This window comes from Saccopteryx bilineata, chromosome 3 (assembly GCF_036850765.1).
Source record: "Saccopteryx bilineata isolate mSacBil1 chromosome 3, mSacBil1_pri_phased_curated, whole genome shotgun sequence".
In the NCBI taxonomy this organism is placed as follows: domain Eukaryota; kingdom Metazoa; phylum Chordata; class Mammalia; order Chiroptera; family Emballonuridae; genus Saccopteryx; species Saccopteryx bilineata.
In genome coordinates this window covers 313,495,741-313,520,757 of record NC_089492.1, presented here as the reverse complement: position 1 = coordinate 313,520,757, position 25,017 = coordinate 313,495,741, and the positions used below count along the sequence as shown (strand labels likewise).

General features: G+C 51.0%; 2 protein-coding genes and 1 non-coding gene across 6 annotated transcripts in view; 1 reads left to right on the top strand and 2 right to left on the bottom strand.

Moving 5' to 3' along the window:
* Window positions 1–5,794: 5,794 nt before the first annotated feature.
* VASP (vasodilator stimulated phosphoprotein) lies at window positions 5,795–21,379 on the top strand. Of its 4 annotated transcripts, none has more exons than XM_066271786.1 (13): window positions 5,795–6,938; window positions 14,857–15,028; window positions 15,114–15,279; window positions 17,289–17,382; window positions 17,851–17,894; window positions 18,012–18,253; window positions 18,409–18,506; window positions 19,045–19,096; window positions 19,262–19,295; window positions 19,508–19,553; window positions 19,694–19,784; window positions 20,363–20,420; window positions 20,539–21,379. In XM_066271786.1, exons 1-13 carry the CDS (start codon window positions 6,934–6,936, stop codon window positions 20,574–20,576), a joined length of 1,140 nt encoding a protein of 379 aa, XP_066127883.1. In that variant the 5' UTR covers window positions 5,795–6,933; the 3' UTR covers window positions 20,577–21,379. The 4 variants fall into 4 exon arrangements, with proteins under 4 accessions (XP_066127883.1, XP_066127881.1, XP_066127882.1 ...); XM_066271784.1 differs by having other exon boundaries at window positions 5,796–6,938; window positions 19,259–19,295; XM_066271785.1 differs by having other exon boundaries at window positions 5,796–6,938; window positions 18,406–18,506.
* TRNAY-GUA (transfer RNA tyrosine (anticodon GUA)) lies at window positions 13,427–13,502 on the bottom strand. The gene has a single exon. It is a non-coding gene; the product is annotated as a tRNA-Tyr (tRNA).
* Window positions 20,961–25,017, bottom strand: part of LOC136332276 (optic atrophy 3 protein-like) — a 58,752-nt gene continuing 54,695 nt past the window's right edge. The window contains exon 2 of the mRNA XM_066271788.1: window positions 20,961–23,201. Coding sequence (XP_066127885.1) covers window positions 22,807–23,184 — 378 coding nt within the window. The 5' untranslated portion in view covers window positions 23,185–23,201 and the 3' untranslated portion in view covers window positions 20,961–22,806. The remainder of the gene's footprint in view (window positions 23,202–25,017) is intronic.

Below are 25,017 nucleotides of genomic sequence, written 5' to 3'. Positions count from 1 at the left end.
AGTGACCTTGGGTCCATGCTAGTGAACTTTTTGTTCAAGCCAGATGAGCCCGCGCTCAAGCTGGCAACCCCCGGGTCTCGAACCTTGGTCCTTTCGCATTCCAGTCCAACGCTCCATCCACTGCGCCACCGCCTGGTCAGGCAATATTTTCTTTCTTGATTTTACAGAGAAGGAAGGGGAGGCGGTAAGAAGTAACAACTCATAGTTGCTTCACCTTAGTTGTTCATTGCTTGCCTCCAGTATGTGCCTTGACTGGGTAAGCCCAGGGTTTCGAACCACGACCTGAGCGAACCAGGTTGACGCCCCATCCGCTGCACCACCACAGGCCAAGCTTGTAACTTATTTTTTGAATGATAATAAATTCACTTAGTTCAAACTCAACTTAGCATTGTTATTACCAGACATCTACTGATTGAATGCACCTAGTAAGCATTATAGGAATACTACATAGGAAACTGTCCCATGCTATCAGCATATTCATAAAAGGGTATACGATGATAAGTCTTTCTCTATCCCCTGAAACTCAGCCACTTAGTTTTCCACCTGGGGATGGATGCTTTAGACAGGGGGATTAGGGAAAATATCTGAGGGATATCTTGGGGATAATTGAGCAAAAACCTGACAGAGAAGCAGCCAGCTATATAAATACCCCAGGGAAAAGTGTCCAAAGTAGAAAGAAGAGCCAGTGCAAAAGCCTAGAGGCAGAATTGGACTTGACATTTTCTTCTTTTTTTTAAGATTTTTTTTTATTCATTTTAGAGACAGAGAGACAGAGAGAGAAGGGAGGGAGGAGCAGAAAGCATCTACTCCCATATGTACCCTAACCAGGGAAGCCCGGGGTTTTGAACCGGCAACCTCAGTGTTCCAGGTCGATGCTTTTACCCACTGCGCCACCACCGGTCAGGCTTTTTAAAGATTTTTTAAAGAAAATTTTTCTGAAGTTGGAAACGGGGAGGCAGTCAGACAGACTCCGGCGTGCGCCCGACCGAGATCCACCAGGCACGCCCACCAGGGGGCGATGCTCTGCCCATCTGGGGCGTCGCTCTGTAGCAACCAGAGCCATTCTATTTTATCATTTTTATTTTTTATTTTTTACAGAGACAGAGAGAGAGAGTCAGAGAGGGATAGACAGGGACAGACAGACAGGAACGGAGAGAGATGAGAAGCATCAATCATCAGTTTTTCATTGTGACACAGTTGTTCATTGATTGCTTTCTCATATGTGCCTTGACCGCGGGCTTTCAGCAGAGCTAGTAACCCCTGGCTCTAGCCAGCAACCTTGGGTCCAAGCTGGTGAGCTTTTTGCTCAAACCAGATGAGCCTGCGCTCAAGCTGGAGACCTCGGGGTCTCAAACCTGGGTCTTCCGCATCCCAGTCCAACGCTCTATCCACTGTGCCACCGCCTGGTCAGGCGCAACCAGAGCCATTCTAGCACCTGAGGCAGAGGCCACAGAGCCATCCTCAGCGCCCGGGCCAACTTTGCTCCAATGGAGCCTTAGCTGCAGGAGGGGAAGAGAGAGACAGAGAGGAAGGAGAGGGGGAGGGGTGGAGAAGCAGATGGGAGCTTCTCCTGTGTGCCCTGGCAGGGAATCAAACCTGGGACTCCTGCATGCCAGGCCGACGCTCTACCACTTAGCTAACTGGCCAGGGCTTTTTAAAGATTTTTATTTATGGACCTGTGGTGGCGCAGTGGATAAAGCGTCGACCTGGAAATGCTGAGGTCGCCGGTTCGAAACCCTGGGCTTGCCTGGTCAAGGCACATATGGGAGTTGATGCTTCCAGCTCCTCCCCCCTCTCTCCCTCTCTGTCTCTCCCTCTCCCTCTCTCTGTCTTCTCTAAAAATGAATAAATAAAATAAAAAATTTAAAAAAAAAGATTTTTATTTATTCATTTTGGAGAGGGGAAGGAGAGAAAAAGAGAAGGAGGAGGAGCAGGAAGCATCAGCTCCCATACGTACCTTGACCAGGTAAGCCTGGCGTTTTGAACCAGCGACCTCAGCATTCCAGTTCGATACTTGAACTTAACATTTTCAAGATGAGGCTTGGGATCTCTGACCATGAAATACCACACAATCCCATTCCCTATCCTGTTAGTAAACGATGCAATGAGTTTGGAATGGATTTTTCCAGACCTTTGACTTTGCATGTATACCCATGTATATGGCACTTTGATTTTTTTCATATCTTATGTATCATTTGGCAATTTGGTTTTTTTCCCACTTAATAATATGTTAGAAACTTCTTTCATGCCATTTGCACATCTCATTCTTTTTAGCGTCTGCCCAGTGCTTCAGATAAGGTTTTGCTAATATCCATCCTCTTCCTTTTTTTTTTTTTTTTTTTTTTGTATATTTCTGAAGTTGGAAACGGGGAGGCAGTCAGACAGACTCCCACATGCGTCTGACTAGATCCACCCGGCATGCCCACCAGAGGGCGATGCTCCGCTCATCTGGGCCGTTGCTTTGTTGCATCCAGAACCATTTTAGCGCCTGAGGCAGAGGCCATAGAGCCATCCTCAGCGCCCGGGCAAACTGTGCTCCAATGGAGCCTTGGCTGCGGGAGGGGAAGAGAGAGACAGAGAGGAAGGAGAGGGGGAGGGGGGAGGGGGGAGCAGCAGATGGGCGCTTCTCCTGTGTGCCCTGGCCTGGAATTGAACCCGGGACTCCTGCACGCCAGGCTGACTCTCTATCACTGAGCCAACCGGCCAGGGCTCATCCTACTCTTTTTTTTTGAGAGAGAGAGAGAGAGAGGCAGACAGACAGAGAGGAAGGGAGAGAGGGTGGAGACAGCGATGAGAAGCATCAACTTGTAGTTGCATCCCCTTAGTTGTTCATTAATTGCTTCTCATATGTACCTTGATGGGGGGTGGGAGGTGTGCTTTAAGCTGAGCCATTGATTCCTTGATCTCAAGCCAGTGACCTCAGGGTTTGGAATCTGGGACCTCAGTGTCCCAGGTCAAAGCTCTATTCACTGCAGCACCACCGGTCAGACATTGCTATCCATCTTCCTCTTGATAAATATTTAGGCTATTTCCAATTTCTTTTTCCTTTTTTTTTTTTTTTTTTTAGGTGACAGGAGGGTAGATAGTGAGGCAGACTCCCATATGCACCTCGACTGAGATCCACCTGGCAACCCCCATCTGGAAGATGCTCAACTATGAGCTATTTTTAGTGTTTGAGGCTGACTCGTTGGACCAAACGAGCTATCCTCAGCCACACTAGAACCAATTGAGCCACTGGTTGAAGGAAGGGAAGAGAGTAGGGGGAGAGAGAAGCAGATGGTTGCTTCTCCTGTGTGCCCTGGCTGGGAATCAAACCTGAGATGTTCATACCCCCTGGCTGACGTTCCATCCACTGAGCCACCCAGGGCCTCCAATTTCTTGGCCTCACATCATTGCTGCCATAAAGATCCTTTGGTCAGGCTCTTTGTGTACATATGTAAGGATTATTCTAGTGCAGGTTTCTTGCTACCTATTTTGCACAGAACTTGAGCTAAGCATGGTTTTTACTTTTTTTTTTTTTTTTAGAGATAGGGATAGACAGGGACAGACAGGAAGAGAGAGAGAGAGATGAGAAGCATCAATCATTGATTGCTTTCTCAGATGTGCCTTGACGGGGGTACTTAAGTGCCTAAGTGGAGCCATTGACTCCTTGCTCAAGTCAGCAACCGTGGGGTCATGTCTATGATCCTGTCCTCAAGCCAGTGACATTTGAACCTGGGTCCTCAGCATCCCAGGCTGATGCTCTATCCACTGTGCCACTGCCTGGTCAGGTAGGTTTTTACATTTTAAAGGGCTGTAAGAGGCCCTGGCCAGTTGGCTCAGCCGTAGAGCGTCGGCCTGGTGTGCGGGGGACCCGGGTTCGATTCCCGGCCAGGGCACATAGGAGAAGCGCCCATTTGCTTCTCCACCCCCCCTTCCTCTCTGTCTCTCTCTTCCCCTCCTGCAGCCAAGGCTCCATGGGAGCAAAGATGGCCCGGGCGCTGGGGATGGCTCCTTGGCCTCTGCCCCAGGCGCTAGAGTGGCTCTGGTCGCGGCAGAGCATCGCCCTCTGGTGGGCAGAGCTTCGCCCCTGGTGGGCGTGCCGGGTGGATCCCGGTCGGGCGCATGCGGGAGTCTGTCTGACTGTCTCTCCCCGTTTCCAGCTTCAGAAAAATACAAAAAAAAAAAAAAAAAAAGGCTGTAAGAATTACGGTATGTGAAAGAGACTATGCCTAATACAGGAGGTCCTTGGGTTACAACACAGTTCTGTTCCTATTACAGTGATGTAACCCGAATTTTTGTGTAAGTCAAAACACCCTAGCTTAAGTCACTTACGTATTCTAACAGTTATAAAATCATAATCTAGAACATAAAAACAACTAAGCTACAGAAAAAGGAAAAGGACATAAATATAGTGTACTGTATGCACACTGTACTGTAGTAACAGAAAAAGTGACAAAAAACAAGTGTAAAAAATATTCCTTACTTTTATTACTGTGGTTGACTTGCACACTGGAAGAGGCATTGCAAGGCGGGAGAGAGTGCCCTAATGGGAGGAGGAAGCTGGAAAAGCAGGAGAACCTGCAGAAGGTACTGGAGATACCGGGTCAGGTGAATCAGGATTGCCTAAGGAACATTCAGGAGATGTTGGAAATGATTCTGCCTGTACTACAGGCGTTTCATCTCAAGAAACAGCTGATGTAGAGGGTACAGGATCTGTTTCAGGCCTCTACCTTCTTAAAGAATTGTTTCAGGCTAGTCTAAAAGGTTGATGACTTCTCTTCCAAAATCTGCTACAGCATTGCAAGGCATCCACAATAGCTCTGAAGACCTTATTGAATCTGTCATCATTAGGGTATTCACCCTGAAATTTTGCCAACCCATCCTCTACCATAGAAAAACCTTCTGCTAAATCCTTGGTAGCAAATCTCTTGGGTTCTGGGGCTTCTATCTCTTCTTCAATCAGCTGCTTCTCCAGTTGAATAAGGTCCTCAGCAGACAGCTCCTCTACATGGGAGTGAGCATTGTAAGTTCGAAACATATGTCGAGACTGTCGTAACCTGAGGACTCCCTGCCTGAAATGTTTATTAATTGGACCTTTTAAGAAAAAGTTTGCTGACTGCAGTATGTAGGTGGCATACAGAAGGACCATTCATTCCATTTCAGATGGGACAGCTGAGACCCAGAGAGGAAAAAGGACTTTCCCAACATCACACAGAACTAGGATTCTCATTCAGTTGAATACATGTGTCTTGAGCTACTGTTCTGGGCCTGGATGGGTTAGTGAGACAGAAATAAATCAAGTCTACCCCTGTTCCCAAAGAACTCACAACCTGAGGAGACACACAGAGAATTAATTATAACCCAGGTGGATCAGTGTTCAAGGTCTCCCAGGGTGAGGTGGAGAAGGGGAGAGGATTATTCAATTCTGCAGAGAATTAACGTCAGAACATGTCCTAGAAATATGAGGTGCAGTCAGGACAACATCCAGGCAGAGAATCAGCTTGAACAAAGGCTGGGAAGGTTGACTTCCTCACCTAGTCAACTGGACCCTGAAATTTGTACTTTACACTCTCACCTTGCACCAAGAAACAACGGAGTTCTGGGGTTCAGGCAAGAAGGCGTTTAGTGCAGATTTATTCCCTGCCTCCAGGCCTCGGTTTACCCATTTGTAAACTACAAACTGATGATTTTCCAGGCTACCGTCCGTGGCTAGAGCACCTTATTCAGGCCAGGTGGCGCTGTACAGCAGAGGGCGGGCCCACAAGTGACGTCACACGGGCGGGGCCAGCGGACCTCCTGCGGAAGCTTCGAAGGGTGTCGGGACTCAGCCTGTAGCCAGTGCAAGGGGGAAGGGGCTCGCGGGAGCGAGTACGAGGGAGGGTCTCCCCTCTTTCGTACTCTCCGATAGCGGGATGATCCCGCCATTCTCCACGGGCGAAACTAAGTAACGGCGGGGCGAACGTGGGGCGGGTGCCAGGGGCTTTATCCACGCTGGAACCCGGAGTCTCATCCCCACCCAGGTCCAGCGCCGCACCCCCAACCCCCTGCGGCTGTGAGTCAGCGGCCGGCCGCGCCCCCTCGGCCCACTTCCTCCTCACCTTCCCCGGCCGGGCGGGGGGCAGTGAGAGCAGTGGGGCCCTCCCCACCCATCTTCCTCCAGTGCGAGGAAGAGGGTTCATCCTTAGTAACCCCTCATAAATTGGCAGAGAAGAGAAACGTTAGGGTGTCAGAAGAGAAGGTTTATATGAGAAATTTTGAGAGAATCCATGCTTAACCAGAGGGTCCTCTTCGCCCCCTCCTCAAATTGAGTAAAATGTAAAGAAATGGAAAGTCGATGGGGAGGGTGAGAACAAATTGAGAACAAATCTCAATGGAGATTGAGATTCCCCTAAGAATTCCCATTGTGGGGGAGAACTAGGTATAAAGAAAGGATCTCTTTCCCTACACCAAACGTACCCCTAATGTGAGGGTCACCCTCAGCATGCATCCCTACGTAATAACATTGGGTAAGAGGGAAATAGCAGGTCTAGGGTTCCGTGTTGCCCTTTTAAGCGCCCTCCACCCCCTACCCTGCGCCTTGAGTTGTTCGCGGCCCCTTTAAGGCGCGGGGAATTGTGGGTGCGGGGAGTGGAATTTTGGAACGAAATGTAGCGAAGAGAAGTACAGTAGTAAGAGTAACATTGTAGCCGCCGCCGGCCGAGGGGGCGCGCCGGGGAGAGGACGCCGCACCTCCTTTCTGCCGCAGGGACCCCGATCAAACCCTCAGAGAAAGGAGGCACCCGAGGATCCGCCTCGGCCCGGTCCACGTTTTCCCCAGGAAGCCGGACTCTATGGGGCGGGACCCCGGGGGAGACTGAGCAGAATCTGGAACCAACCTCGAACCCCTGAACCTCGAGCCAGGGCGCGCCGGGAGCACCCACTCTGGGTGCGCCGCCCGCCGGCGGAGCAGCCATGAGGTGAGCCTCCAATGCCTCCAGACCCTTCCCCGCCCGGCGTGGCTTCCCGCCCCGCCTTTGTCCCCTCCCCCCAGCTCGCTCCGGGCTGGAATTTGGGGACAGAGCACTGGGAGCCTCGGATTTGAGGCTGAACCCCCTTGAATGCGCTCCAAATATTGATCACCTCCCCATGTCTCCCAAGGTTTGAGGTGGTGCCGGTGAGGTTCTCCTCGGAGCCCGCAGATTTGGGGGCGTTCCGAGGACTCCCGAATTTTTAAAAGACTTTCAGAGAACCTCCAAGTTGGTTGGCAGATACTCCTCGCTGTGAGGCCAGGATTTAGGCAGGGATCAGACTCCCCCTAGATCTCAACTCGGGCTCCGAGAGGGATTGTGGGCGCCGGTTTGGGGGTCCCTGGCACCTGGAAGAGAGATTGAAACATACACCTTGGTTTGCGGGGTTCCCCTTTGCGTGACGCCGGAAAGTCGTCCCATGTGGGACCTGGCTACTTAACTTCGAGGATACTTAAGCCCCTAAATCTGCAGGGGCTCTCATCCTTTGCAGGAGGTTGCAGCGGACGGATCCAGGCGCAGCCTCGAGGGTCTGATTGGGACTCCCATCCCCCGCCGCTCAGTACCTACCATCTGCTTAAAACTGGCCGTGCCTAGGACCAAATGAGCGCTCGGAGCTGAGGGCGGCTCCCCGGCCCCGGGCCAGAGGGCGGCCCCTCTCCCCCACCTGCGCGGGCCGGGGAGGGAGGGGGCGCGGCAGCTGGGGGGAGGGGGGGCCTTTGTCTTCCTGACTCACCTGTCGAGACAGCTGGTGGGGGGGGGGGCAGGAGAACTGAGTGCGGGTTGCTTTCTCCATCACGGCACCTCCCCCTTCTCTCACCACCCTCTCCCTTCTGCCATCGGAACTGTGGGGTTGGAGGAGGGGGCGCGCTGGAAAGCTTCAAGGTCATAGAACTCTCCCCCTGGGACCCCGGCTTTCTAGATGTTCCAGCTATCTACCCAAGAATTTAATACTGAGGTGGGGGGCCCAAGGGACGCAGGGATTTTGCCTTGCCACGGCTTCCCTCAAAACTCCTTGGCTCACCTGAGGGCGGGGCTGGTGCATGCTAGAGGATCCGACTGGATCCCCACATTCTCGCCTCCCTTTGACCCCCCATAATTTCTCCCTAGTGGCCTGAGCCTGACAATACTATCTCCTTTCCTCCACTCTCTCAGGGACTTCCTGCCCCAAAGACCCCAGCTTGAGGGAGAGGCCTCTGGGGACAGCTGGGGATTAACCCCGTGGTGCCCACATCCTCCCACTTCCTCCACATTCTCCATACCCCTGCCCTCTGACATCAGGGTGGTATTCCTTTTTATGACCATTAGGGAATCCACCTCCCTCATTTGCTTCTTCTGATGTGAAAGGGTGGCTGGGAAATTTGGAACAAGGGGGCATCTGCAGACACCCCCAAGACTTCCTGCCTACCCTTTCCCCCATTACAGCAACATCTCTTCAAGGTTTGCCCAGGAGAGAGGGCAGTCTTCTAATGAGCTAGGCTCTCTTCCTTCAACCTCTTCCCCGGGGAGTCTCCTCTCCCACTGGCCAGCCCAGCCCCTTGTCTTACCCTCCCCCACCCCCACCCCCCCGCGTTTCCGGTCCCAGGCACCGTGGAAGGCGGATGGCGGATGTCCGAGTTAGTGCTGCCTCACTCACTGAGACCGTAAAAGGGCAGGAGCAGTGTCTGGGCCGGCCTCCCACCCCCACCCCCAAGCCCAAGCCTGCTGCCCTGGCCCTCCCACAGGCCCCCTAGTAATGGTCAAGGCCAAACTTCCCATCTTCTGGGAGTGGGCAGAAGTTGAGCTGATGGCTGTCCCACCAGTAGGGTTAGTTCTACTTCCTAAGGGGTCTTCCCTGTCAGTGGCCACGCCCAACTTTCTAGGCTGTGCCCCTTCTCCAAAGACAGCTAGGATTCAAATCGACACCCCCCCCCAGTATTCAGCTGGGGAACTGAGGCTCAGAGAGAGAATGGCCTGGCGCAAAATCGCTCAGAAATTCCTAGGCAGTGTTGAGGGAGGGCAGGGGACAGGGATCCTCTGATTTCTGACTGGTTTGAATGGGGTCAGTCTTGGGGTCAGTTGGAAGAGAGGATGTTAAGATGGAAAATTACAAGATAATAGTTCTTTTTCTGTCAGTCTGACAAATATTTGTTGAGTGTCTGCTGTGTCTGGGACTTAGCTGGGATTCTGGGAATGCTGAAAAGCTAGGCAGAGGTCTGAGAATAGAGCAGAAGGGACTCTGAAGAAGAATTTGGGCCTATTTCTTTCCTCTTCCAATGATTGTGATTATTGTTACTGTTTTTATATACAGTATATATACTGCTCACAAAAACTAGGAGATATTTCAAAATGAATATGAAGTGATAAAATATCCCTTAATTTTTGTGAGCAGTATATAGGAAATATACAGTATATAGTAAGACCATTCAGTCAACCTTCTACTTTGTGCATGTACTCTATTAAGTGCTTGATTCTGTTTAATCCTCAGAGCAGTTCTGAGAGATTGATACTATTATGACTCTGCCCTTACCCCCACCCCCTAGTTTACAGATGGGAAAACTGAGCCACGGACAAATGAAGCAAATTGCCTAACTTTGGAAGTGGACAAGCCTGAATTATAACTCAAAGCTGTCTCCAGAGTATTATGCTATTTAAAAAAATTAAAAATATATATATATATATACATATATATGTAACATGCTTTCACTGTACGAATAGTGGAGATATGAATAAGAAACTCAGGTGGGAACATTTACCTTCTTGTTCACTTAGTGACACTGGTCAGAGAGGAAGGACCAGAGTGATCCTCCACATGCCCTACAGACCCTAGATCTGGTTTCAAAGATTTGTCATTTGGATAAGTTTTGTGTGCATGGAGGGAGTGTTGATCACAAGTTTTTTGGTTTAAGGAAAATATAGAGTAAGTCTTGGGGTAGGATTGAGGGGTGAAGGAAAGGACAAGCCTCTAATCTGCATGGTTTGAGTAATTCAGAGTGACTATGCTTGATTGCCTCCAGTGATGAGAAGCTCTCTCCCCTATTTTGACCCTCAGCTTCCTTGTGTGAAGCCTGTGCCAAATTTCAGGTTCTAAGCTTTAGGGCTTTTCTTATCTCTGAATCCTTACAGCAAACCACTGAGTTACGGTTTCCAGGGCTGGAAACAGGCTCAGGGAGGTGAAGTCACACAGTAAGGGTTGACCTGAATCTTCTTCTCATCTACCACATGCTAGAGTTTTCCAGAATATGGGTACTTGGGGGGAAGGGTGGGTCCTGGGCTGGCTAGGGATTAAGGCTCTCTCATGCAAGACCCTAGGAAACCACTGGAATTGGGCAGACCCCATTTGAACCTCACTCCACAGCTTCCTGGCTGTGGGATTTTCCATTGCAGGTTTTGCCTGGTTTATAGTTTTGTTTTTTGAACTTAAGTAATGAATGAATTTTTTATAGGTAATACCAGCCCATGGTGAAAAATAAAGAAATAATCAAGCAGTTCTAAAGAGTAAACAGTAAGATGTGTCCATTTCCTCCCTCTTGGGTCCCTAGCGCTGTCCTTGGAGACAGACATGGTTAGGCTGCTGAGGCCACCTCTGCATGTATCACCACTATGTGTGGATGTGTGTGTAGCCTCCCCACCACCTTTTTAAAAAAAAATTTCTAATACACCCCACTTTAAACCTTGGTTTTTTCAAATATCAGCTAGTTGTTTCCTCACCTTTAAATGAGGTTAAGAACTTGGGTATATTTGGTTTCAAACATGAGCCCTTCTGCTTACTTGTTGTGTGACCTGGGACAAGTGTTGTCACCTCTCTGCCCAGGGCTCCTTGTCTTTAAAAAGGGTGAGGGGCTAGAGTCCCTCTCATTAGGTCATTGCAAAGTTCTTTGGGGAAATTAGAGCTCAATACCTAGAATAGTACCTGGGACACAGGCTACCAGTAACTGTCAGCTGCTGTTGCTAAATTTTCCTCTTTTTTTTCTTTTTAATTTTTATTTATTGATTTGAGAGAGAGAAACATTAATTTATTTATGCATTTATTGGTTCTTATATGTATGCTGACTGGGGATTGAACCTGCAACCTTGGCATATCGGGACAATGCTCTAACCAACTAAGCTACCAGGCTAGGGCAAGTTTTCTATTTTTATAGATGGCTAATTTTTTTAAATTTAGAAATTAAATTTAATGGGGTGACATTGATCAATAAGAGTACATCGATTTCAGTCTGACCTGTGGTGGCGCAGTGGGATAAAGCGTCGACCTGAAACACTAAGGTTACCGTTCGAAACCCTGGGCTTGCCTGGTCAAGGCACATATGGGAGTTGATGCTTCCTGCTCCTCCCCCTTCTCTCTGTCTCTTTCTCTCTTTAAAAAAAAAAAAAAAAAAAAAAAGAGTACATAGATTTTAGGTAAACATTTCTATAGCATATAAACTGTTGATTGCATTGAGTGCCTATCACCTGAAGTCAAATCATTTCCCATCATCGATACATGGCTAATTTAACAACCGTTGAGCACCTACTATGCGCTGGGCACCATTCTGTGTTCTGGGGACACGGCAGTGAACAATAAGGTAAGGACACGAATCCCTGCCCTCATGGTCCTGATGTTTTGTTAGGGGAGACAGAGATTGGCCGATAGGGATTGATGCTGTGACCTGTGGGGCATGTGATGAGAGGGAAAGGTGCCATCCAAGCGGAGCCCTGGGGGAGGTGAGGATCCAGGTGAAGAACAAATGGTTGGGCTCGAGGCAGGAATGTGCCTGGCCTGGAGAAGGAGCAGCTTGGAGGCCTGTGGGGCTTGAACAACAAGCTGGGGGAAGGGAAGGGATGAGATCAGAGATCACAGATCACCAAAGCCTTAGCGAGATTTTGGCGTTTTTTCTGCCCAAGCCTAGGGAACTTCCCAGAAGAGGAGGGACTCCATCTAACTGGTGTTTTAGCAGAATCCTTCTGCTGTAATGGGGACACTGTCCCGGAGGGGGTAGGACCAGCCTGAGGTCACTCAGCAGGTACCCTCCAGACAGGCGAGAGACTCAGCAGGGTTGGGTAGCTTGGGAGAGCAAAGTGCAGCCAGGGTGGGATAGCAAAGACAAGCAGGGCGCCTGGCCAGAGTCTGCCCTGGGGGTGTGGCGGGAGTGGGTGAGGCCCTCACCCTGCCTTGCCAGAGGCAGTGGCAGCCTTGAGGCTGCACCTGTCTGGAAACAGCACCTGATGTTTGGGGAGTTCCTTGTGGTTAAGACTGTGGACTTAGGAACCAGGTTGCCTGGGTTCAAATCCTCATTCTGCTACTTACTAGCTCTGACCGGTAGCAAGTCACTCAACCTCTGTAGGCATCCGTTTGCAATCCTTACTTGCAACCTGAGAATGAAATAATGCCCATCTTGAAGGACTGCAGTGAGTGTAAAATGAGTGGCTGAGGAGACGGCTTAGGGTGCCTGATGAACAGAGGTACCTGCTAAGAAAGCTGCCACATCGCTTCTCTACCTTTCAGCTTAGATCAAGGGTAGACAGAGGTGCCACAATTATGTAAACTTGGGGGTGTCCGGAGCTCCGCCTCCAGGGTGGGAACCTGGAGCTGGGTCTGCGGAGGGGCTTTCCCTGTCCCCTCTCTCCCAGCTGAAGTGTTACATCCCAGCCTCCAGCCTGGTAGAGGCAGAGCCATTGCAGGGTATAATTTCTCTCCCCGGAAACCTCTGACCACCAACTTCCTCTTTTCAGGAAAAAGTTGGGTGGGGGTGGGGTAGGGTGGGGAGAAGGCTTCCCCCTGGTCTGTGTGTGACCTTGAGAAAGTCACTTCCTGTCTGGGAGCCTGAGTTTCCTCCTTGGGGGAGGGGAGATTGAACCTCCCCAGAAGGACTGCCGGGGTCCAGAGATATTCAGGGTGCCTGTGAAAGGGATGCTTATGGTTACTAAGTGCTCAGTACATGCCAGTCCCTGTGCCAAGCACTTTGCTTTATGTGCCCAGGCTCATTTACTCCTCCCTCCATCCTGGGAGGGAGGATTATCATTTCCCCAGTTTGCTGTTCTCAAGTGGGAGGGTCGCTTGCCTGGGTCACATGGAGTAAGAGGCACAGTGGGGATTTGAACCAAGGTCTGTGGATATCAGATCCTGAACTCTGAACCTGATTCTTGACCCCTGAACCTGATTTTTTTTTTTTTTTTTGTATTTTTCTGAAGCTGGAAACGGGGAGACAGTCAGACAGACTCCTGCATGTGCCCGACCGGGATCCACCCGGCACGCCCACCAGGGGCCACGCTCTGCCCACCAGGGGGCGATGCTCTGCCCCCCCCCCCCGGGCACCGCCCCGCCACGACCAGAGCCACTCTAGCGCCTGGGGCAGAGGCCAAGGAGCCATCCCCAGCGCCCGGGCCACCCCTGCTCCAATGGAGCCTTGGCTGCGGGAGGGGAAGAGAGAGACAGAGAGGAAGGAGTGGGGGCGGAGAAGCAAATGGGCCCTTCTCCTATGTGCCCTGGCCGGGAATCGAACCCGGGTACCCCGCACTACAGGCCGATGCTCTACCACTAAGCCAACCGGCCAGGGCTGAACCTGATTCTTGACCCCTCCGCACAAGGCTGAGTCAGATGTCACTTGTTCTAGAAGTCCTCTGTGACTTCCAGACCAGGGAAGGTCCTCCTGGGTACCCTAGGCTTGGCCCTGGGTTGTCACCATCTGAGGACTGGACTGTTTCCTGCACTTGAGGGTGAGGCTGAGCTGTCTGGGTCACTGCCCATGACGTGGGCCTGTCAGAGCAGGGAGTGTGTCAGTTTATAGCCCTGGCAGTTTGGGTTGGGGGTGGTCAGGGGCAGATGGATGGGGTGGCGAAGGAACTAGAAGAGGCTGGGGTGTAGCATTGTTGCCCTCCCTGCGCCTCAGCTTCCTCCTCTGACCAGAGCAGGGGTTGGGGGTGGGGGTCTAAGCACCCTGGCAGAGAGGGAAACTGAGGCTGCTGCTGCCCAGAGTGCCTGCTGCCTCCCTCCTCCCGGCCCGCTCCCCCAGCTCTCACTGAGCGCGTAATCTGCGTTCCCCGTCACTCTCTGTCGCTCTCCACCCCCTCCCTGCCTTTCCATCTGTGTTCCCCTTACCATTCCCCTGTCTGTCTGTCTCCCCTTTGTCAATCTGACTCTCCCTCCTCACCTCTCTCTCATGTCAGTCTGTATGTCCGTTCCAGTCTGTGTGACTTCCTCTCTCTGTCTCTTTCTTCCCGTCTGTCTGTCTCTCTCTTTTCTCATCTGTCTAACATCTCCAGTCTGTGTGTTTGTCTCAGTCTGTCTGTCTTGCTCTGTCCCGCCTGTCTGTTTTTCCTTCTCAGTCACTGTCTACCTGGCCTCCTTAACGGTCTGTCTCCTTCTGCCTTTCAGCATGTTTCTCTCTTCTTCTCACATTGTCTTTTTTTTTTATTTAAAAAATTTTAAATTGATTTTTAGAGAGAGGAAGGGAGAGAGAAACATCGATTTGTTGTTCCACTTATTTACACGTTGGTTGTTTAATTCTTGTATGTGCCCTGAGTAGGGATCGAACCCGCAAACTTGGCCTAGCAGTGGTCGGCAAACTCATTAGTCAACAGAGCCAAATATCAATAGTACAATGATTGAAATTTCTTTTGAGAGCCAAATTTTTTAAACTATATAGGTAGGTACATTCCTTATTGAGGTAGCGCCTGCACGTGGTATTTTGTGGAAGAGCCACACTCAAGGGGCTCGTGAGCCGCAGTTTGTCGACCAGGGGGTAGGGGGACGATGTTCTAACCAACTAAACTACCTGGCCAGGGCCTCACATTGTCTCCTTGAACCTCTGAGGAGGACTTAGATGGGGAAGGTGATCAGCCCCTGTAGGGGAGGGTGCTGTGCTCCCCTCAACTAACTGGCCTCTCTCCCTTTCTCTCCATTTCCTGTAAGCGAGAATGTTATCTGCTCGAGCCGGGCCACTGTGATGCTTTATGATGACAGCAACAAGCGGTGGCTGCCTGCTGGCACGGGTCCCCAAGTCTTCAGTCGAGTCCAGATCTACCACAACCCCACAGCCAATTCCTTCCGGGTGGTTGGTCGGAAAATGCAGCCAGACCAGCAGGTGAAGTCCCATCTGCCTTCCCATCTGAGAGCTGTACCCCCAACCCCTGTATCCTCACACTCACCCACTTTTCCCCTCCTGCCAGGTGGTCATCAACTGCGCCATCATCAGGGGTCTCAAGTATAACCAGGCCACCGCCAACTTCCACCAGTGGCGTGACGCCCGCCAGGTTTGGGGCCTCAACTTTGGCAGCAAGGAGGATGCTGTACAGTTCGCTCAGGGCATGGCCACTGCCCTAGAGGCGTTGGAAGGTTAGAAATGGTGGGCACAGGGAACCACTGAGCCCTGCTGTGTGGCCTGGGGCCACTGCTTTACCACTCAGGGCCTCAGTTTACTCATCTGAAAACAGGGCTAACTTATTGCTACTGTGGATAATCTGAAAATCTTCTGTGGGCACCTGTGTGCCCCTTGTACACCAGATTCCTAAGGGTGCAGTATGCTCCCTGATGTTTTACACATACACACTGCTGTGTGACTGCCTCCCAAATCCAAATGTAGGTATTTCCTGTCTCGGAAGGCTCCTTATGTGCCCTTTGCCACGTAACCATTGTTCTGATTTATGTCATCATCAATTAGTTTCAGACATTGATATTTTAAAAATCTCCAGGTGGTAGTTTTTTCTTTTTAATAATTTATTTATTTATTTATTTTGTATTTTTATTGATTGATTTTAGAGAGACAGATTGAGGAAGAAGGAGAGAACATTCATTAGTTCACTTAGTTGTGCATTCATTGGTCACTTCCCATATGTGCCCTGACTGGGGATGGAACCCACAACCTTGGCATTTTGGGACAATACTCTAACCAACAGAGCTAACCAGCCAGGGCAGCAGGTGGTAGTTCTTAACTAGAACATGCCCACAAATCGTCTGGACCTCTGGGTAAAATGCAGATTCCAGTTCGGTTGGGCTAAGGTGGGACCTGAGCCTCTGCATTTCTTTTATTTATTTATTTATTTAGAGACAGACAGGAAGGTAGAGAGATGAGAAGCATCAGCTCAAAGTTGCAGCACTTTAGTTGTTCACTGATTGCTTTTCATATGTGCCTTGACCGAGGAGAAGGTGAGCGGCTCCAGCAGAGCCAGTGATCATGGGGTTATATCGACAATCCCATGCTCCAGCTGGTCAGCCTGCTCTCAAGCTGTGGCCTCGGCATTTGGAACCTGGGACCTCAGTGTCCCAGGCCAGCACTCTATCCACTTAAGCCCCTGCATTTCTAACAAGCTCCCTGGTGATGCCAGGTCCAAGGACAGGGAGGCTTTACCTGACTGCTGTGCATCCAGGGTCTGGGGTGGCTGCTGTAGAACTTCAAATCACCGAATGGTATGAGTGTTTGCTTCCTAGAGCACCTCAGTGCCAGCGGGGGAGGGGCTTGTCTAGGGGCACAGAGAAAAATGTGGGTAGTTTGGGTCCATGGGAGCCACAGGCCTAAAGGTGATTAAGGAACAGGCTCTCAGCCTTTCCAGGGTTCTCAGGCTGGGGGCCTGAGTGGTTGGGCCAGCAGTTAAGAGTAGATGTTGGAGCCTGACCAGGCGGTGGCGCAATGGATGGAGCATCATACTGAGATGTGGAGGACCCAGGTTCGAAGCCTCAAGGTTGCCTGCTTGAGCGCAGGCTCCTCTGGTTTGGGCAAGGCTCACCAGCTTGAGCCCAAGGTCATTGGCTTGAGCAAGGGGTCACTCATCTGCTGTAACCCCCACCCCCACCCCCACCTCCACCCCCCGTTAAGGCACATATAAGAAAGCGATCGATGAGAAACTAAGGTGCCACAGCCAGGAGTTGATGCTTCTCATCTCTCTCCCTTCCAGTCTATCTGTCCCTATCTGTCCATCCCTCTGTTTCTCTCTGTCTCTGTCTCTGTCTCTCTCTCTCTCTCTCTCTCACACACACACACACACACAAAAGGGTAGATGTTGGAGTCTGCCTGAATTTGTGTTGTTTCTGCATATTCTGGTCGGTAGGACTTGGGGCAGTTGATGCCCTGTTTAGGCCTTTGTTGTCCCATCTGTCACTTGGGCATCACCACAGCACTCACCTCATATCAGCTCAGTTAAGGGAAGCTGGTGCTGACCCTCACCCCAGAAATTTGCCCAGGTGCCCACTCCCCAGCCTGAAGTGTCAGGGCCCCGAGGAAGAAGGAAGTGAAGCGAGCACCTCCGGGCAGGATTCCTGAGTGGCCTGGGAGAGCTGAGGGAAAGTGCCAAGAGGTGGGACAAGGTTCCAGGGATGAGTCATCACCATTTTGCACTCTCCCCTTCCAGGAGGTGGGCCTCCAGCAGCGCAGCCACAGGCAGCATCTTCCACCTGGTCTGTCCAGAACGGCCCCTCCCCAGAGGAGGCGGAGTATCAGAAAAGGTGGGGCCAAGCCCTGTGTGGGAACCTCACCGCAGCCTGAGTTCTAGGATGTTGCCCTGACTCCTAGAATTCAGAACTTTTCAACTTCTGGTTTCCAAAAAAATGTTTCAATTCCCAGGGGACTAGAAATTGACAGTTTTCAGAAACTCCTGCTTCCTGGAGTTTGAGAAACTCTTGATACCCAGAGTTGCGGAACCTTCCGACCCTTCAAATCCTGGCCCGCCCACATTCTCAGAATCCAAAGGATCTTGGGCATTTTGTAATTGCGACATGTTTTGACAGTCTGATGACTAGAATGCTTGCATCTTGGTCTCATCCTGTCCCTACCCCTTTTTGCTGGGTCACTGGGGAAGGAAGGTGGGAGGGGGGTTGTTGGAGCTGGTCTCACTGGAGACCTCAGAGGGAGGCCAGGGGTTGCTGGCCATCCTTGGGGCGCTGAATGATGGCAGATCTGCCCTCTCTCCTCAGGCAGCCAGAGCACGTGGAGCGTGAACGCAGGGTCTCCAATGCAGGTGATTGTCCATGAGGAGGGAGTGGGAGGAGCCCTTTCCAGAGGAGGGGGTGGGCCAGCTGTATAACAAAGAATGAGGCTTCTCTTTTAGAACCCTACCTTTCTGTGTTTGTTTCAGGAGGCCCACCTGCTCCCCCTGCTGGGGGACCGCCCCCACCTCCAGGACCTCCCCCTCCTCCCGGTCCACCCCCACCCCCTGGTCTGCCTCCCTCCGGGCTCTCAGCTGCAGGGCATGGAGCAGGGGGTGGCCCACCCCCTCCACCCCCTCTTCCCACAGCGGCGGGCCCCAGTGGTGGAGGGACTGGGGCCCCTGGCCTGGCCGCAGCCATTGCCGGAGCCAAACTCAGGAAAGTCAGCAAGGTGCGGAGGCCAAACATGGCAGGGTGTGGGGAGGCTGGGGTCGTGATGGAGTAATAGGAAATGAGGCCAGAGTTGCCTGGGGGCATTGTAGGAGGGGCTGGGAGACGAGGAGGCCTGCCCATAAAGCCCCCTCCTCTTTGTAATTTCTCCAGCAGGAGGAGGCCTCAGGGGGGCCCTCAGCCCCCAAAACTGAGAGCACTCGAAGCACAGGTGGGGGCCTCATGGAAGAGATGAACGCCATGCTGGCCAGGAGGTGAGCCTAAGCCTGGAGACCTCCACGTCCTTGAAAAGCTTTGAGAACAAACCCCTCAGCCCAGCAGTTCCCTCACCAGGCCAGTAGGGCCAAATTGGGGGGTGGGGGAGGGCTCGGCTTCCCATTCTTTTGTTTCTTTGGGTTAAAGTTCCCCGTTTGGTAGTCAAGTATAGGATATAATGCTTGTGGTTGCATTCTCCTGAGATGGCCAAGGTTTGCAACCCCTTGGCAGCCTCTGGAATGTTCTAAATTCTAGGACCTTAGAAATTCCTGCCTTGGAATCTGGAGATTCAGGTTCCCAGAATCCCACATCTAAGATAGAGCCTTTCAAATTTTGTGATTCCTAAATGTGAGAAGCATAAGATCCCCACACCACTATGAGAATAGCACTGTCTTTAACTAAAACTAAAGTGTTCTTAGCCTCACAAATTCCATAACTCTGTTGCCTAGAATCCACATTTCTAGAACTCGGGAAAAGGGAAGTGTTGAGTGTTGAAGGAGGGCTGAAGCCATCTGTTTTTGTCTTTCCCTCCTGCAGAAGGAAAGCCACGTTAGTTGGGGAGAAACCCCCCAAGGATGAATCTGCCAATGTGAGTTAGGGGTTTGTTTTTCCATATACCCCTTAGACTGTACCATGTGGGTAGGGACATAGGGATGGTGGTGTGTCACAGACCGGCTGGGTTGAACCTGGAAAAGAAAAATGAAGGGAAGTGGGTCAGAAACTGGCTCGTGACAGTTTTGTTTCCCACCAGCAGGAGGAGCCAGAGGCCAGAGTCCCAGCCCACAGTGGTGAGTGAGAGCCCAGTCTAGACACAGGAACTACAAGTCCCAGGACCTTGACTTCACACAGAAAGCACACTTTTGGGAGTTGTGCAAACAGTGCTGGGGATTGTAGTCTCCTGAGATGATTCTTTGAACAGAGGCTGTTGAGGCTGTGGGAGAAAGATTGGGGTGGGGCATTTTTTGACCCTTATCTTTCTGGTTTGTTGTCTGTTCCCCAGAACCTGTGCGGAGACCATGGGAAAAGAACAGCACAACCTTGCCAAGGTGGGCCATCAATACTGGGACCCTACCTACCCAAAATAATTGCAGTTGCCAAATTTGTAGGGAGAAACATAATGTTACTGGAATGGGAGGCAGGCCCTTTCTAACCTCATTTCTGTCCCAAACCACTCCATCTCTCCCAGGATGAAATCGTCCTCTTCAGTAACCACTTCCGAGGTCCACCCCTCTACACCCAGCTCTGGTGATGAGTCAGACCTGGAGAGGGTGAAACAGGTAGCTTGGGGAGGGGGCTGAGGGTAGGGCTGGGGGCTGTTAAGGGGCCACAGGAAGAAAGACGATCTAGGTCTCAACTCTGCCACTGACCTGTGGTGTGATTCTAGAATGGCCTCAGAAACGCTCAGTTTTCTAGTCTGAGAAATGTAGAGATTTGATCAGGTTAGAAATGACATGTCTGTGTCATCCATGACCCCCTTTTCCAGTGCTCTTGACAGATCTTACTAATCCATCACTGTACACATTCCTGATGAATACCCAGAGTCCTTTGCAGCACACTGGCCCCAGACATCCATCACCAACTGCAGTTGGAGTTGGCAAGAGAATGGAATGTATTTGCCAACCCTGGTACTGGATGTTCTCCAGCACTTTTCGTCTGGCTTCCAAGGATCCAGAGTTGTCTAGAATTCTCCAGTCTCTCTGTGGCCTTGTCAGTGATGTGATGGTGTATGTGTCAGGAGGAGGCAGAGAGAGGGCTTGAACCTCCTTCTTCTGGCCCTTAAGTCTTTAAGAAAGGAGAGATTAGTATCTGCAAGTCCAGGCATCCTTCCTGATTGGTTGCACCCCACTGTTTGCAGGAGCTTCTGGAAGAGGTGAGGAAGGAATTGCAGAAAATGAAAGAAGAAATAATTGAAGGTGAGGTTGTCCTTTAAACATTTATTTTGGAGGCATTCTGTCCCTTGGAAAGAGCCCTGTTTGGAAGGGAAGGAGGAAGAGTCACTGCCCCTGACCTCTACCCCTTGTTTCATTACAGCCTTTGTCCAGGAGCTGAGGAAAAGAGGTTCCCCCTGACCACAGGGCCCCAGAAAATGCCGTTTCTCCTTTCTGCACATCCTGCCTGTCACCCTGCTTTCCCTGCCTCGCCTGGACTTGGAATTGGCTGAAGACAACACAGGAATGCATCTGCCCCACTCCCCATCCCACTTGGAAAAATTCCAATGGGTGTGGCTTCTGCCATGCTCCGCCCATACTGTGCTATTGGCTGGGAGGCCCCCACCCTTTGCTCCCATTGGTCCTTCCCCTCTGCCATCCCCTTGGGGCGGGTTCCTCTGCTGGGGATGTACCAATCAACCCCACAGTAAGGGGGAAAGGAGGGAATTTCACATTCCCTTGTTCTAGGTTTCACTTTAACGCTTAATGCCTTCGAATTTTTGGTTTTTTTAAGGGGGGGAAAAATATATATATATATTTAGGTTTTGGGGGGGAAGGGAATTTTTTTTCTTCTTGGTTTTGATAAAATGGGGTATGGGGGAATTTTTAAATGCTGTCGCCCCAGGCTTGTCCCATTTGGGGCAGCTATTTAAGAAGGGGTGTCCCACCAGGCTGGGGGTACCTCCTCACCCCAGGGACAGCCCTTCCCTTTGGCTCCTTCCTATTTTCTATGAAGAATTAAGATGCTGTAAACTTTTTGGAACCTCAGTTTTTTTGTTTTTTATTTGGGTAGGTTTTGGGGTTCAGGCCATTTTTACCCGCTTAGGGTAAATAAGATGAGGGTGAAGGAAAAGGGGAGGGACGGTCCCCTCTCCCACCTTCACCTTTAGTTTCTTGAAAATGGGCCCCTGCAGAATAAATCTGCCAGTTTCTATAAATGCTAAGATTTCTGGAGTGATTTGAAGGGCTGCTCTGACGAGGATGGGGGTGTGTCCTCCCCCTCGCAAGCAATCTGCCTGTCCCTTATCTTCCTTCTTCCCACCCTGTTCCTGTTCCTGCTCCCTCGAGCCCCTTCAGCCAGGCCACCCACACACACACACCTCTCAACAGATCTCCCTCCCTCTCCGTACTGCCCTTCACTGAGCACGCTTCCTCACTCCTTGTTTCTTCCCCTTCCTCCCCCAGTGCCAACCAAGAAAGCCAGGGGCTGTCCCTCATGAACTGTGTGGCCTGGGGCAAGTCCCTTTGCTTCCCCACCTGTGAGAGGACCTATAGGATGACTGCCTCCTTCCCATCAGAACCTCCCCCAGCTCCTGATTGTAATGTCCCTTGTACCCATTTTACAGATGTACACCACGTTTCTCAGACACACTGATTGATTCCTTTACCCCAGAGCTCCTTTAATTATAAAACATCTACAGTCTTCCAAAAAAATAGAATTCAGAAGTCACAGAGCTCATACATACTCCCTTCAGTGGTTCACTGGGTTGCCAGGGGGTAGGTTATGGTGGAATATTCCCTAAGGATGGGATTGGGGAACTATGTGCTTAGGGGCCACTGGTCCCATGGAGGAAGACTGCATGAAGGAGGTTGAGAGAGTACTGGGGAACCAGTGCAAAGGCAAGAAGAATGGGGGAATCCCTGAGTCTCTGAAGAGCAGGTTTGGATGAAAGATAGGGGTTATGTAATAGAGGAGCCCAGGGTTCCTATGAAAGGCCCACAAGGGAGGCTTGGTGGGTAAGGACAGCAGTAGGTCCAGACCTACTGGTTAATGGGGCTTTGAGTAAAACAAATTGTTCTGCCCTAGACAGCACCACTTTTTCCAACCCAAAGGGCCATATCCTGCTGGAATAGATGACAAGGGAGGGGAGGAGGAGGACATCTGGTGGAACTGCCTGGGTGGACCCTGCACTGTCCTTCCAGTGACTTGTGCCACAGACTAAGGGTGGTGGTGGCCATTCTGTTGGAATGAGCCACTTAAGGAGGGAAGGACCCCAGTAGAGGAACTAATGTGGACTAAAGACAAACTAGGGCATCTCAAAGTTTTCCAAGATAACCCCTCCCCCAAAGGCGAAGTACAGGGAGGTTTCTGTATTTTCATTACAATGGTCAAAGAGGGCAAAGAGGTTCCTGGTATAATGGGAAAGGCCTAGTCCTCAGGTAAGTGGAGGCATGAGTAACAGAATGAGAGTTCTAAGTCTATGTGTCCTGCTGGCCCATCTAGTGAGGGGAAGTGACCAAAAGCCTGGTTGGATCAGCCCTAGTCTAGGACGTGTTCTGTCCCTAAAGGGACCGGGTGTTACCGGCTGGACCAGTCCAGGAAGGGACAGGATGGCAGGAGTCACCTCCAAGACCAGGGCCCTGCGGCCTCCTATTCGGTCGTGGGCTCTTCTTCAGGAGCGTCCCCTTCCGGGGCGCAGAGCTGGGCGCGCACCTCCTCTATCTGCTTGCGCAGCTCCTCCAGGTCGCACCGCTGCGGCGCCACCTGCACCTGCACCTGCAGCGCCTCCAGCGCCAGCGCCAGGCGGCCCACCTCATCCTGCATCGCGTCCCAGGCGACGTGCTGCTGTCTTTTCTTGCGACGATGTTGCCTCTTTTGGCGCCAGTACTCCAGCATCAGGCAGCCGCCGCCCACGACGAAGATGGTGGCCTCGCCCAGGAGTTCGGCGCCCAGCTCGGCGGCCGCCGCCTCGTTCAGCGGCTTGACGGTTTCAGCATCTAAGCCCATGATGCGCATCTTGGTCCGCATCTCCACCCAGTGGTACACTGCAGGGGAAGAGAGGGGTCAAGGATCTTTTGCTGGGGGGGGGGGGTCCTCCGCCAGCCCCGCCCCTCGACTCTCGATGTCCTGCAGGGAGCTATGGGGGCGGGGGGGGGGGGCAGCCAGCATCTGTCTTTGGGGAGTGAGCGCCACAGGGAAGACCCGAGTGTGCCAGGCCTCGCACGCAGAAGGCTGCGTTAGTTATTTGGGCCAAGGTGGCCCGGAGGGCATCGTTTGAAAGCGTCCAGAAGACTTGGCGAACACCTGAGAATGAAAAATACTGCTCTGGATGGGAAGTTCTGAGTAGGGACCCCATCTCTGGGGTGGTCAGTCCAGAGCAGGGGTAAATTTTGCTTCTAGTCCTCCCTCCGTCCCCCAGGGCCAAACAAGCTCTTGCCCCGCTCCCCAGAAGGTGGAGCTGATGGTAGCTCCCGAACGTGTTCACTGTGTGGTTTGGGGCTTTGGAAGGAGCTCAGCGCTTCTCTAACGACAACTTCTTTACCTAAACACTTATTCAACATAAATGATTACCATCATTGTCATCATTTACAAATGTAACAAACATAGAGTTGATGCTGAAACCTGACTCACTCCAGTAATAATTAATATTCATCCATTGGTGCGTGAACTGCTGGGGGAAAATAATCAGCTGCTTCAGGCTCATTGAGATGAATTCCTGGTCCTGGCAGGTCAGCTTACTAGGTTAGAGCTTAGAGCATCGTCCAGAAATGCCAGGACTTTGGGTCTGGCCAGGGCATGTATGGGAATCAGCCAGTGAATGCACAACTAAGTGGAAAAACAAATGAATGCTTCCCTCCCTCTCCCTTCCTTTCTTTGTCCCTGTAAAATCAAGCAACTAAAAAAGAAGAGATAGAGATGTATTCCCCAAAATACTTCCCCTTCCAACCATCCTCCATAGCAGCCAGGCTGATCTAATTACCTTTTCTTTCTTTTAGAAGAATAACATATGGCCCAGGTGGTTGCGCAGTGGATAGAGCGTTGGACTGGGATGCGGAGAACCCAGGTTTAAGAACTCTTAAGTCGTCAGCTTGAGCGCGGGCTCATCTGGTTTGAGCAAAGCTCACCAGCTTGGACCCCAGGTTGCTGGCTCCAGCAAGGGGTTACTTGGTCTGCTGTAGGCCCCCCCCCCGCCCCCATCAAGGCACATATGAGAAAGCAATCAATGAACAACTAAGGTCGCAATGCACAACAAAAAACTAATGATTGATGCTTCTCATCTCTCTCCGTTCCTGTCTGTCTTTCCCTATCTGATTCTCTGTCTCTATAAAAACAAACAAACAAACAAACAAAAAACAAAACAAAACAAGAAGAATAACATATGCCCATGGGGTAGATTTTATTTTTTAGACTACATAGAAAAGGGTACATTGAAATAGGACACCCACCTTCCCACCACCAGCTTCAGTCCTACTAAAGTGGACTGACAAAGGTTAACCACTTTATAAAAATTTTATGGATTTTAGAGGGAGTGAAAGGGAGAGACAGAAAGACAGAAACATCAATCTGTTTCTGTATGTGCCCTGCCCCGGGATGGAACCTACAATCTTTATGTATTGGGATGATTTTTTAACCAATAAAGCTATCAGGCCAGGGCAGGAAGGTTAACCACTTTTGATACCTGCATTTATTTCTTCCACAGTAACCCTATGATGCCAAATTACATGCTTATACCTCTATTTCTTGCTTTACTAAATTAAAATTTTTAAAATATTATGACTTGACTTTCCACTGCTATCCCCACTTGTGTGACTTTAACACATATTCCATATCCTTTCCTTTCCCAGTTTATTGACTGCTCTC

What these genes read in the sequence shown, in the direction of transcription:
- VASP (XM_066271783.1), top strand. An exon ending in AACTCAGGAAAGTCAGCAAG is followed by an intron (nt 18,254 to 18,405) that starts GTGCGGAGGCCA and finishes TAATTTCTCCAG; the next exon opens with CAGGAGGAGGCCTCAGGGGG. An exon ending in CAGAGTCCCAGCCCACAGTG is followed by an intron (nt 19,296 to 19,507) that starts GTGAGTGAGAGC and finishes TCTGTTCCCCAG; the next exon opens with AACCTGTGCGGAGACCATGG.